This window comes from Ostrea edulis, chromosome 6 (assembly GCF_947568905.1).
Source record: "Ostrea edulis chromosome 6, xbOstEdul1.1, whole genome shotgun sequence".
Taxonomy (NCBI): Eukaryota; Metazoa; Mollusca; class Bivalvia; order Ostreida; family Ostreidae; genus Ostrea; species Ostrea edulis.
The window spans coordinates 725,001-740,024 of NC_079169.1; the positions used below are offsets into that span (position 1 = coordinate 725,001).

At 33.1% G+C, this 15,024-nt stretch overlaps 1 protein-coding gene across 4 annotated transcripts in view; it reads left to right on the forward strand.

Moving 5' to 3' along the window:
• The window catches only part of LOC125645587 (uncharacterized protein C8orf34 homolog), a 51,068-nt gene that overhangs the window by 25,548 nt on the left and 10,496 nt on the right, over window positions 1–15,024 (forward strand). For 2 of the 4 annotated variants that reach the window (XR_008796108.1, XM_048871177.2), the window contains exons 7-12: window positions 174–304; window positions 3,147–3,292; window positions 4,785–4,852; window positions 7,939–7,985; window positions 10,545–10,564; window positions 12,526–12,552. Coding sequence is in view for 3 of the 4 variants with exons in the window: in XM_048871177.2 (XP_048727134.2) it covers window positions 174–304; window positions 3,147–3,292; window positions 4,785–4,852; window positions 7,939–7,985; window positions 10,545–10,564; window positions 12,526–12,552 (439 nt within the window). In the remaining variant the exon portion in view is untranslated. Of the gene's footprint in view, window positions 1–173; window positions 305–3,146; window positions 3,293–4,784; window positions 4,853–7,938; window positions 7,986–10,544; window positions 10,565–12,514; window positions 12,553–15,024 lie in introns of all 4 variants that reach the window. The other 2 variants (XM_048871179.2, XM_048871178.2) reach the window with 2 other exon arrangements.

Genomic DNA, 15,024 nt, shown 5'->3' on the forward strand with positions numbered 1-15,024 from the left:
TAATAATACATGTAACATCAGACTCCTATAATAATACATGTAACATCAGACTCCTATAGTAATAAATGTAAAAACTGTACCTTATGACTGATTATATTTTTAAAAAATCAACAGTCAGCATCATAATGCTGATGTAAATATTTTTAAGTTATTTTTTGACTTATTTTCTTTAGGATGAGGAAGCCTTTAAGAGTGGTGCGTATAGAGGACCTACAACTTGCTCTGACAAGGATGATCCTTTGGCAGGGGAGCTAATGAATAATAAAACAGATATCAGGGATCAAACAGACGAAAATATTGTCAGGTGAGATTAACAGATGAAGAAGTCCCTTTACAGGTGTTATGGCACAGAGAAAATCTGTATGACTGGCCAACAACTTTGCTTACAACCCCAATAGCTGAACTGACAGCGATAACATAATGAACACTTGTATACAAGTATAGTGAAAAATTCTTATCTCTCTCTCTCTCTCTCTCTCTCTCTCTCTCTCTCTCTCTCTCTCTCTCTCAGCAATACAGATTTTTCTGAAGTCTTTCGGGATATTGTCTACAGCATGGCATCTGGAAATTTATTTAAACAATAAAATGCTTTCATAATGGATTATGTAAATTTTTTCTGCAATGATTTGCTACCTTCATCACCTGATGAAGCAACAAAGAAAGACATTTAATTGTTTATATTTTTATTTTTATGTGTTGTTTTAAAATATAAACTAGATTTAAATACTAAGATACCATATGGTTGACCCATTCATCATGCTAAATGGAACAGCTAATTCTACCTTTGACCTTGATGATGCTCCATATTTGGTAATGATTACACAGACAAGTGGTACTAAAAATCCGGATTGAACTAGTTTGCAAGAAACATGCATTCATTGTCCCAGATGAAAGCAATGTCAATTTCAATAAAAATATAAGAGAAAAGATTCAGTGAATGTACGAGGGCCTCGTAAATATGTATCCATAAATATTGAATGATAACCAGGACTCTTAGTTAGAATCATTAATGCCAAAATTTGCATGGTCTCAATGTAGTTCTGACAAGTTTGTGAAAATACAAAAAAAAAACCTTGACAGAGCAGAATAGAGAGTCAGAAATATTAGGCCACAGTTTTTTAATTTATTGGTTTACGGATTTTAAAATTAAAATTTAGGGTCGGTAGGGAGAAAAAAAAAAAAAATTTTAACATCTCTCATTGTCTTATTTTCAATAAATCATTAACATTATTTCGTGAGTACAAATAAAGAAAACAAATATTTTAAAAATATTAGATAAAAAATTCTTTAGAGTGACTAGACTAAGTATGTTATGAATTTTGAAAACAAAATGCAATTTCAAATTCAGTGTATAGCTAGTACTATTACACGTATCTATATTACACTATGGTAGAACATAAGCCGAGAACGTACAAGATCATATCTCTTGGGTGTTGTAAAGTATCCAGTATTTATATAATGTTGTTCAGTAATTTTACTGTATATGCTCAATAAAAATTTCACATTTACAAATTGTAAACATAAAGAAAAATTGATATAAGCAATATTACAATTGTATGTAGTAATTCCATTTTTAATTTCAGAATGTTTATACCCCTATGAAATAATTTTTAACCCCATTTTCCCCACAGACATGCCCATGGAATTATCTACCACCTTTTTGAAAGAAATGTTTCTTGTTTTTCATTTTTATTTGATACTCAAATTCTTTCCACCACTACACAAGGTATTCTAATTTACGAGAAATATGCATACCTTTCTGAGTTTTATCTGGTCATATTTTTTTTTTTATATCTAACAATTTCTCACACTGTTCTAATCTCTGTATACAATTTCTCACACTGTTCTATTCCCTGTTCGGATTTTTGACGGCATAGATGCACACATACATGTATTCACATACATTTATTATGACATGTACTGCTGTGGTATACATTTATTATGACATGTACTGCTGTGGTATACATTTATTATGACATGTACTGCTGTGGTATACATTTATTATGACATGTACTGCTGTGGTATACATTTATTATGACATGTACTGCTGTGGTATACATTTATTATGACATGTACTGCTGTGGTATAAAGTCACTAGTTAGAATAATCTAACTGTGCCTCAGTACAGGCCCTCACCACACTCAAACCGGGTCCGTAGGACATTATCACTTTAACGATAGAACATCCTATCTAGTAAAGTCGCTAACATTAACAACTGTACCTTCCTCTCATCTTTAAACACCCAAATAGCACTGCATTTCGTGTTATGTTAGCAGCAAGAATACCGCCAATTGTATGACAGCTGGGTATGATCTGGGGGACTTCAGACCATGCAATCATACTTTTGAAAAGGTGCTAATGCATATGCTGGCATGAAGTGTCGCAGTTCATATCCTTACCGTAAATCTGGTTATTTTTGCTGTCGATTAATTTTTAGCATTTTTGCGAGGCAGTTGGATTCGTCAAAGATAACTTTACCGTAAAAAAAATCTAGTTCCACCAATTCAAGTTGTTTTACCAGTGTTTTTAAATAGAATAAATTGATTTTATCAAATATACATGTTCACGTTTTATTGACTATTCTATACCGTATATAGTTTGGTATATTGTCACGCTTGGCATTACTTTTAAAAGCTAGAAAAAGACATACTTAAATTTTGTAATTTAGTCCTCAATGTACCCATGCCTTGTGAGGGTCTTTATCAGTATATATAAACAAACGTCTGCTGGGTTGACAGGACTGAATTAATGACATAAATTCGTACAATGGAATTTATTTGTCGATCTATTTTTAGCTCCAGGATAAATTCGCAAAAGTAAGAAACACAAAAATAAATATATATAGGCTTTTTACTCAAATTCGCAAAAATGAATCGACGCAAAAATATCCAGATTTACGGTATGTATATTTTCAAAACTGAAATTTATGTTTTAAAACTCTCTTTGGGATGCTAAATACAAAACTTGAAAAATTGTAATTCTTTAGGAGGTTCTTTAAAGTTATATATACCATATTTGTTATTCCTCTGTGGCTGACTGTAAAAGAAGAAGTGAATTCATTGAAAACATTGATGTGTGCTCTACAATACTTAGATATTAATGGCACCCTCTTTGTACACGTGTGTCTGTTCTAATTTTGCTGGCAGTTCTGGTCATGTAAAAGGAAGAAGGCTGGATGCTAAGAAACACAGAAAAGAGCTTGAGAAATTAATACAGAAATCGGAGCAGAAATCAGGCGACTCGGGATATGATGAGGGTTTGGAAGAAGAAGATGAGGCCATTGAGCTGCTAGGTAAGATGATCTTTTTTAAGCATTTTATGAATGAATCTTGAACCGTGTGAGATGAAGATGTATAACTCAGTATGTGTATGATAAACAATGTTTCTGATGTCATAAAATTGTGTTATTTTTCTCAATTTTGGCATTTTGTGTTTTCAAAGGCTGCAAAAGTAGAGAGGATATCAATCCCATACTCCCCCAAAATTAATCTGATTGTCTACAATCATTCAATTTGATTTTTAGCTCACGTTTGAGCTTTTATGATCGCCTATTGTCCATCGTCTGTCCATCTGTCTCTCTTACATGTATCATCTGTTCATCTGTAAACTTTTTACATTTTCGACTTCTTCAGAACCACTGGGCCAATTTCAACCACACTTGGCAGAAAACATCCTTGGGCGAAGGGCTTTCAAATTTGTTCAAATGAAGAGCCATACCCCTTAAGGGCTTTCAAATTTGTTCAAATGAAGGACCATGCTCCCTGAAGGGCTTTCAAGTTTGTTCAAATGAAGGGTCATGCCCCTGTAGAGCTTTCAAGTTTGTTCAAATGAAGGGCCATGTCCCCAAAGGGCTTTCAAGTTTGTTCAAATGAACGGTCATGTCCTTCAGCTTCCTGACATAGTGCAGGTTCAAGTTTGTTAAAACCATAACCCCCCAGGGGTAGGTTGGGGCCACAATCGGGGATCAAAATTTTACGTGCGAATATATCGGTAAAATCTTTGAAAATCTTCTTCTCAAGAACCACTGAGCCAGAAAAGCTGAAATTTACATGAAAGCTTTCTGACATAATGCAGATTCAAGTTTGTAAAAATCATGGCCCCAGGGGTAGGTTGGGACCACAATAGGGATCAAAGTTTTACATGCAAATATAAAGGGAAAATCTTTAAATATGGGCCAAGGTGACTCAGGTGAGCGATGTGGCCCATGGGCCTCTTGATATAACTGGTTACAGCATTAAACACTTCCAGTTGAACTTTGGTGTCTCAAACACAGTTATCTTGAATACCATGGATATGTCAAAGTGATTCAGAAGTCCCAACCACATATTCTTTAAGTATTTTATTACCCTCGATATCTCGAATCCTGGGATATCTCCAAAGTTTTTCTTGGTCCCACTCGAGTCCGTGATAACGATATTTAACTGTATATCTATTAATAGATATAATTATACAGTACTTAATATCAATGGAAAGATTTCAATCCAAGATACCCATGTATCACTAGGCTCACCGTAGTCATTTTGATATAAGAAATGAATTCAAGTTTGTTCAGACAATGTCCTCTAGGCCCTCCGGTGTATGACAATGGGAACATTTTTCTTTTGAAATCTTATCTTTCAAGACTTGCTAGGGTATACATGGTATAGATTGTTCGATTCATTTAGAAGTGTCATTGTTTTAGATTTTGTCTCAATATGAAGAAGGTGACTCAGGTGAGCAGTGTGGTCCATGGGCCTCTTGTATTAAGTCATTTTGCTTCACAATGTATAGTTATATCATTGCAGAGGATGCCAATGACTTGATGAATGAAGGCGTAACTAAAATCCCGAAATCTGGATATAAGCTTAGTCGAGTAAGTCATTCTGTAAAAAACACTATATTTTCATATGAAATTTTGCATGTGAACTTATTCATTCATCATGATCATTTACACTAAGACTTGTGTAAATTATTTGACTAAATGTGATGTATTGCATGAAATGAATGAAATTGAATTTGCCAATTTAGAGCTGTCATTGGTCTATCAAATTGCAAAATTATTGCTTTATTGATTATATTATCAAAAAAATCATCTGAGTTCTCCATAAATGTAATACATGTAGTTTATTTTTAAAAAAAGGAATACCACATGTTTTCAATTGTCTTTTATTACTTACAAGTGCAACCTGAAAATGAATTCAGTATTTTTACCAAATTTATCATCAAACAAGTTATTATACATGTAGTAAATATTCTATAAATATACATTTTTTTTATGTACATATGTATGTATCGATCGTTATAAAGTATTTTTCGTGAGTTTTGTCGCCTGTTTTAGGACTTGGAATCATCTTTTTGATAGTCATTTTGAATTAGCTTGAAAATGAATGTTGTAAATAACAAAACAGGCAAAAATGGACACTGATAATCTAGAAAGTAGAGATTAAATCTCAGCTGGTATAGTGTATCGATATCATATTAAAGCTTTATTGACTGACCTCATATCTATTATATGAAATCCATCAATGACTTCTATATTGCTCATGAAGTATACATGAATTATCTACAATATTCATCAATATACTGTTTTCAGGGTTATTTTTGCCCCATGATATTTTAGCATTTCTACATTTGCTGTTGGTTTCGCTCCATTTTAAATTCGCCCAGACACAATTATATTGTAAGAGATATATAAAAAAAAAACCAGTTCTCCAACTGATGCACCCTGGATAGAAGTAGTATCACATTTTAAAGTTGGGTCACTGTGACTTTTGAAGAAGACTATATGGTCAATTATGGCAAAACCCTTTTTGACTCATGACTGGACAACTATTTGGCCAAGAATTATCAAACTTTGTCAAGTAATGCATCTTTACTAGAATGATAATTTTGGCTTAATATTTGGATTTGCATCCGAAATTTTACAAACTTTGTCAATTAGTTCACATGTAGAGAAATGTAAATTGCAGCTTAAAATCAGGTCATTAAAACTTATTTTAAAAAATTGGAAGTATATTTTTTTTAAAAATATGTTTTAAGGGAGGTAATCCCTACATATGTAAGTTAGTGATGCAGTAACCTTAAGTTATTCAAAACAGATTACGTCATTTTTTTCCATAAAATTTAACTACATAATAATTTATATGAATAATTATTTTTTCCAGCAATAATGATTTGAATATATACAATATTAAATTGTACTGCAAAATTTGCAAAGACAACAGACAGGGATTCCACTTGTTTCATGGGAATAACGATCTAAGGCATGGTGTTTCAAAGAGTTTAGTTGAACATACAAAGATCATTTTGACTAAGAGCCAAATTGCATTTATCCAGTTAAAGATTGCATCTGTTCCATGGGAGTAGTCCTCTAAGCCATAGTGTTTCTAAGAGTTCACTAAGTCATACAAAGGTCATTTTGATAAGAGAAACATTGAATATGTCAATTAAAGATTAGTTAATGAGTATAATGTAAGAGGGCTGTGGAAATGATTCATTACCCCTGTAGTTATGGGCATTTCTTTATATAACCCAAAATTGTTCAAGTTTAATTCATACTCAATCGTAACTACTCGGCTATTTTCGTAACCGCAAATGAACCTCGTAAGTGGATCAGAGTCAGTTGCTATGTGTACACAAATGTAACTATGATGTCACAGTCGTACATTACAATATGAAACGCGAGCTTTCAAATGCATCGAAAATATCCTATACATATCTATGGTGTTCTACCACTATTAATTTTTACTTATATGTTTTTGTAATGAAGTGAATAAGACGTTGATAATAACAAAATTGAATCTGTGTTGAAAATCTAACTAAGTTAAACACACTATACAGGGAAATCTAAATAACACACTATACAGGGAAATCTAAATAACACACTATACAGGAAAATCTAAATAACACACTATACAGGGAAATCTAAGTAACACACTATACAGGAAAATCTAAGTAACACATGTACACTATACAGGGAAATCTAAATAACACACTATACAGGGAAATCTAAGTAACACACTATACAGGGAAATCTAAATAACACACTATACAGGGAAATCTAAATAACACACTATACAGGGAAATCTAAATAACACACTATACAGGGAAATCTAAATAACACACTATACAGGGAAATCTAAATAACACACTATACAGGAAAATCTAAGTAACACACTATACAGGGAAATCTAAATAACACACTATACAGGGAAATCTAAATAACACACTATACAGAAAAATCTATATAACACACTATACAGGGAAATCTAAGTAATACACTATACAGGAAAATCTAAATAACACACTATACAGGGAAATCTAATTAACACACTATACAGGGAAATCTAAATAACACACTATACAGGAAAATCTAAATAACACACTATACAGGGAAATCTAAATAATGCACTATACAGGGAAATCTAAATAATACACTATACAGGGAAATCTAAGTAACACACTATACAGGGATTCTCTTCTTGCCTTTTAATCTCATCCACAAGTGCACTTCCGGTGAAGAAATGCTTTGATTTGATGCAATTCTTGCGCCGATCCACGTCCAAGTCTTCTTACTGCATGGTTATGGAAAAGGACAAGCGCATGATCTGATTGATTCATACTATGTGAAAGAAATCTAAATATATTTGACAAAATGAAATTTGTTTTAAAATGTAGGTTTTTGATCAATTCAAGAGGTTGACAAGTTAATTGTTGTATTGTTGTACTTTAGGTTGACAGGATTTTGTCCCCTGCTCACTCATCTGTTTATGATTTATACACATCTGGGGGGGGGGGGGGGGGGAATTATGTGTTGAGGCGGTGCACTTTATTCTTAAATGTACATTTGAATTACATTATTCAATGTTCACACATGAATTACTTACGACATTCTTGAAATGAATGCACAATCATGTGATTTTTGATAAGATAATGAATCAGATTTTGTTTTGGATTTAGCTTTTACAGCAACGACAACAGGATGCAAACATCAAGCTTAACATCAAGTAAGGATACTACGTAGACTTTTTATTTGTGAACTGTTTATAAACGTTTTTCATATGTATGCCTCCACCATTAAGTTTGAATATGACATTAACACATGCCCTGCATGTACTTGATTATTTCATGAATGCATTGATAGACAACAATATTTAAAATTTGCAGGTAGGCTTTTTGTCTTACAATTAAGCCTTAGGATATATCTTATGTTGAGCTTTTGGTGATTATCATAGTTTAGAATTTCTCAAAAGGCATAGTTGCTATATTTTTCAATCTTAAGGAAGATATGATGCTTTTGGAGTAGGAGGATTTTACATCAAGGAGTGATTTGTAAAACTTGATTTTACATGACATTAATTCCACTTCTATGAGTGATTTGTAAAACTTGATTTTACATGACAAATGCCACTTCTAGAAGTGATTTGTAAAACTTAAAAGGATAAGAAATCTTGAGTCAAGTGCACTTATTTTTTCAACTTTTTTGTATTTCAATGAAATTTTTAAGATCGGTGTAAAGGTAGAATGATTGATACATCATTGGTATTTTGATCTGTGCACATATTCTAAGGATCTTGGCTACTTCAACTTTCATAACCCAGGGTGGATCATATTTCCCTTTTCTATCTTTTTTTGGTCATAATTAGTGGGGTTTTTTCCTTGCGTTATCTGATATTTGAGGACAAGCAAAGATATGTTGATGTCATTTTCTTATCCTAATTGTATGAAAGTGTCATTGGATGTCATCTGCTCATTAATTTCCTGTCAAAGCTAGTGTTCATATCAATGAAAACAATGGGGAACAAAATGTTTTGTGTATATATGGACAGTCACACCCAAAACCAAATGACAAATGAATGTTGGGCTTTGATTCAGTCACTAATCATTACAACTAATCGACTAGCTGAAATATTTACATTTCCAATGTTTTAGTATTTTTATGCCCCCGCCAGAAAGTAGTCAGGGCATATAGTTTTACCCTTGTCCATCCTTCTGTGACACCCCAGTGATTTTTTTTGGGCCAAAGTGCCACCGATATTCAATTGTTTCCCCTCACAAAAATTAGCTATTTTTTCCCAATTATATACATGTTTTTCCCAATTTCAAATCTAGGGAAATTAGGCCATTCAAAACGAAATGTTAACGTATATTGAGTAAATACGTTTTTTTCTCCAAAACCCTGAACATGCAAAAGGTTTTGTAAAGAATATGTAAAACAATGGAAGCATCTATTTAAGCAGATATGCAGCATAGTATATTATAGTTTCCAGACACACATTAATTCACTTTGTTGACACTTTCAGTTTGACTGCCATTATATGTAGGGTCAGGCTAATAACAGGAAGTGGCTAACAGTATAGGATTTTACTAAGATCTGAAAAGTACAAACAGAATTAGTATAATATTTACAAGATTATGGGTACAAGTGCTGGTAAATTATTTTTTTCATGAAATTAAACAATAAGTAATTCTTAGAAAAAGTAAATAATATTATACAAAGTGTGACTTCCAATACATATTTAATGTTAAATAATAATTTATTTTATGATTTTAAATCAGATCCGAAATAAACCTCAAACAAAAACATTAATTTTGTTATTTGATTATTTTATGCATTTTTACCATTTTAATTTACAATGAATGATTTTTCCCAATTCGAGGAAAATGTCGCTAATTTTTCTCAATTCAAAAGATCGAGGGGTGGTAGTTTGAAAAACAAAAAAAAATTCCTGACTTTTTTCTTAAAGCCTTGAGATACTGAATTGATTTTTTATTATGCAGATGTTTATTGGTCAGTTACAGATCGATTTTGAATTTTATTCCGGTTCGTTGATTTTTGATGGAGTTGTGCCCCTTTAACGTAGAAAAATTACTTTTATGACCAGATTTATTCTATTGCTGTCAAGAAATATAAAGGATTGTTATTAAGTTCTTCATTGAAATAAATGCATGGAACATACAATCTGAATACCACATTTTAAGCTATACTTAGATGGATTTCCTACATTTGACTTTAGGCGGGGGCATTCATGTTATGCCTACACATCTAGTTTCATGAATGCAATACAGTTGTTAACAATGTGCGTATGAATCTTTGATAGATAGTGTATGTCTATTTGAATGGCTAGGAATTTCAGCAAAAATAAATTTAAGTAGAATGTTAATATAAGAAATATAAAAATATAGTACATGTATTACATGCATGAAGACATGAACTGCAACACTAAATGCCAGCATACTTTTCCTGAAATGCTAACATGCTTCATGCAGTATACCAGCAAACATAAAGCATCACAATTCATACCCTCATGTATTTTGCAAAATGAAATTTTTTCTTAACTGAATGCAAGGTCCTCTATATATCAGATAGGATTTTTACCCACACACTGTGTATTGTATGTAATCAAGTTTTCCAAGGTGGAGGCATATGTTTGAAATTACAAACTACTTTCTACATGTTGTGGTAAAGAGTATTGATAATTTTCATGTGTCAGATTGTTTTTATGAATTCCAAATTATTTATCATCTGTTACCTCACTTGTATTCTTTTGACTTTATCTATAAAGGATTGCTGACGCATATGAGGGTGAGATTATTCACAGTTTTCTTTTTTAAGTTGCACACATTTTTTTCATGATTTGTGTTCAAATAGCAAACGCTCTGACTCCTTTAATCTGTCTGTTAGGAAACATAAATTCCTTTTACTCGAAAACCATCAGTGATTAACATTATAGATACTTTCACCTTTGGAACGCCAAATTAACATAAACTTAAATAATTCAAGATATCAATAATTGTTAGAAGATATCATTAATTTATCCATTTCATGCAATAATTCAATTGATGGATGCATCAAATCAATCATTGCTTTTATCGATTGAATTGATGAGAGCAATAATTGAATTAATGCACGCATCAATTCAATTAATTGATTTGATGAGTGCATCAATATGCAACTTCCGAGATATCAGCTCTTCTGTGATGGAGGTACGTTCAGTGTTCTATTGAACGCTTCGGTGGATACAAGATGTATACATGTATTATAGACTAGCTATGTAAATACGGATAAAAATAATGAAAGTGTCAATTTTGTCTATATTAACTGTTGGTATAATATTTGTTTGAATTAGGCCATTAAATTAAATATGAAATTATTATTTATTTCCTCTTCTGCACGAGTGATATTTTAATCAAAGAAAGATAGTGATAATCGATTTTTGTTTGAGCTATTTATTATTAAATACTAATAAATTTATAAATATTGTGTGTCCCTGCAGTTTGGGTGGTTGCATGGTGTCTGATAATTGGCCTTTAAGCAATAAATGAAGGCATCGATAAGCGTTTGTACCCACCATGTGTGGACGATAGTATGTTTTGCGTCTCACTGTGCATAAGAGTTCCACAAAGGGAAATAACTATTGGGCAACTCGGAAATTGCGTATTGAAATAATGCATGCATCAAATTAATCATAAGTGCTCTGAGACTCATTAATTCAACTGATGCATGCACCAATGTGTTGGAAGTATTGCTCACAAAAATTAATTTAGAACTCAGTATAAATGATTTGATGGTTTTAATTGAAGGTACCTTTAATCGTTTACCATGATTTTTGTAAAAAGAATTAACATTTGCATCAATTCTTTCAAAGAGAGCAACAATTTAATTAAAGAGATCATTAATTTAATTATAATGGATATGTTGAATGGTAAGTATCTTTTATTAGATATTAATTTTTTTAACAGAATTTTTGTGGACATCATTTTTTTTAAATATATAATTTATTAATTCAGTTCTCTTCAATTTAAATAGAGTGTGCATCAATTCAACTGTTAGTGAAGAGAGCAACAATTCAGTTATAGCATATTGCATCATGCAGGAGAACAATTACTGTTATCTCTAATTCATTTAATGCATGTAATAATTCAGAATTAAAGATATCATTATTTTTATCTAATGATTGAATTGATGTGTGCATCAAATGAATTGATGATATCTTCAAATAATTAACACTATCTGTAATTAATTGAGTTAATGTCAATATGTTCCTCCCTGTATTCTACATCTGGTGAACATCATCATTTTTGGGGAACATCATCGTTTTTGGCGAACATCATCATTTTTGGCGAACACCATCATTTTTTGGTGCTATGAAATAAACATTACATACCAAATGAACCTTAGCTTCTTTTAAGGACTGAATGTAACTGTTCCTTCAGAATTCAAGGGTTGATTAAGGAAAGTAGGGGATGATTTTTGTAATGAAGAATTCTTGTAAATATACCGGTAGATCAAGACCACATGAAAACTGTACAAACCAGTAGTTTCACACAACAGATGTATACCATTAGAGTGTTAGCAGCTCAGAACATACACCTACATCAAATTAGCAGCGCTGTGGCGTACTTCAAGTGATATATCGTAGGTCAGATGCTGTTGAACCGTGCACGGTTAAGTCAGAGAGAATTTGATGTCACAGTAAGCTGTAGAACTTCTGGTATACTCTCTCTTCTTAGATTATTTCCTATGTTTTTTCAGTCTCTATGCAGGTACACAACCAGCAGTAAGCTACACAGGTTTGTAGTCCATCTCTTCTATGCACCTAATTCATCTGTTAATGGTTTACTTTTCATTTTTTGCTCACTTGATGAGCTGAAAGCTCAAGTGAGCTTTTCTAATCACCCATTGTCCATCGTCCATCTGTCTGTAAACTTTTCACATTTTCGACTTCTTCTCCAAAACCATTGGGCTAATTTCAACCAAACTTGGCAAATGCATCCTTGGGTGAAGGGGATTCAAGTTTGTTCAAATGAAAGACCATGCCTCCTTCAAAGGGGAGATAATTACAAAATTGCAAAAATAGGGGGAGTGTAGGCCACAATATAGGGGATCAAAGTTTTACATACAAATATATATCAGGGAAAATCTTTAAAAATCTTCTCAAGAACCACTGGGCCAGAAAAGTTTACATTTACATGTACATGAAAGCTTCTAGACATAATTAGTGCAGATTCAAGTTTGTTAAAATCATGACCCCTGGGGGTAAGTTGGGGCCACAATAAGGGATCAAAGTTTTACATAGAAATTATTATATTGTGAAAATCTTTAAAAATCTTCTTCTTAAGAACCATTGGGCCAGAAAAGTTTACATTTACACGAATTTAACTTTCTGACATAGTGCAGATTCAAGTTTGTAAAAATCATGGCCCCAGGCGGTAGGTTGAGGCCAAATAAGGATCAAAGTTTTACGTGCAAATATGCAGGAAAAATTTTTAAATATGGCCAAAGGTGACTCAGGTGAGCGATGTGGCCCATGGGCCTTTTGTTTCTCTGTTCCTGCATATATTTATTTGATAATTGGTACATTGCTTTTCCATAACAAATTACATTTAAAATTTGAATTTCATCTTGGTCTGTTGATTTTTCACTAAGTTATGGCCCTAATAGACTTAGACAAATGATATGAATTATCAGTTTTCCCGACCTTTTTAGCTCACCTGAGCTGAACGCTCAAGTGAGTTTTTCTGATTGCCTTTTGTCTGTGATGGGTCTGTCCATCTGTCTGTCCACCTGTCTGTAAACTTCTCCAGAATCACTGAGCCAATTTCAACCAACCTTGGTAAAAATCATCCTTGGGTGAAGGGGATTCAAGTTTGTTCAAATGAAGGACCCATTCAGAGGAAAGATAATCACAAAAGTGCAAAAATAGGGTGGGGTCATTTGAAAATCTTCTCAAGAACCACTGGACCAGAAGAGCTGACATTTACATGAAAGCTTCCTGACATAGTGCAGATTCAAATTTGTTCAAATCATGACCACTGGGGGTAGGTTGGGGCCTCTATAGGGGATCGAAGTTTTATATAAAAATATATAGGGAAAAGGGAAAATCTTTAAAAATCTTCTTCCCAAGAACCTTTGGGCCAGAGAAGTTTACACTTTTATGAAGCTTCCTGACATAGTGCAGATTCAAGTTTGATAACATCATGGGATCCAGGGGTAGAGTGGGGCCACTATAGGGGATCAAAGTTTTACATACCAATATGTAGGGGAAATCTTTAAAATCTTCTTCTCAAGAATCACTGGGCCAGAAAAGTTAAAGAATATTATTATGAAAGTTTCTTGACATAGTGCATATTCAAGTTTGTAAAAACCATGGCCCCGGGGGTAGGTTTGGGTCACAATAGGGGATCAAAGTTTTACATAGAAATATATAGGAAAAATCTTTAAAAATCTTCTCAAGAACCACTGGGCCAGAAAAGTTTACCTTTACATGAAAGCTTCCTGACATAGTGCAGATTCAAATTTGTAAAATTCATGCCCCCCAGGGTAGGTTGGTGCCACAATAAGGATCAAAGTTTTACATTCAAATATATAGGAAAAATCTTTAATATGGGCCAAGGTGACTCAGGTGAGCGATGTGGCCCATGGGCTCGTTTTGAATTTTCATGTTCATATTATGTTAAAAACAATGCATTAGAATAGTAAATCCCTGTTTCATAACGCTTGAAGGTGTCAAATGTCTGCTTAATAAAGATTTATAATTATACACCCATAATTAGATGGGACGTATTATGTTATGGCGCTGTCCGTACGGTTGGCTGGCTGTCCGTCTGTCTGGTGTCATGTTTTCTGGACTTTTTTCTGTAACGGATGCATGTACGACTTTGAAATTTGGTCACAATTTCTCCCTCAAGAATTGTAAGAGTGAGTTTGCATTTCAGCTGGATTGGTCCATTCTCGACCTACTTTAGGGCTATACGTTCACTGTAGGTCAAACAGTTTTCCGTACTTTTTTCGTTACAGATATTGCCCTGAAATTTACACATAAGCTTCCTTTCAGAGGAATACAAGTTCAGTTTGCATTTCAGCTGCATTGGTCCGTCCATCCGTAACCTACATTAGGACTAAATGTAGGTCAAACCGTTTTCCTGGTTTTTTTTTTCATTATTGGTAGATATTGCCCTGAAATTTAGTCACAGGCTTCCTCTTGGAGGAATACAAGTGCAGTTTGCATTTCAGCTAGATTGGCCCATCCTTGACCTACTTTT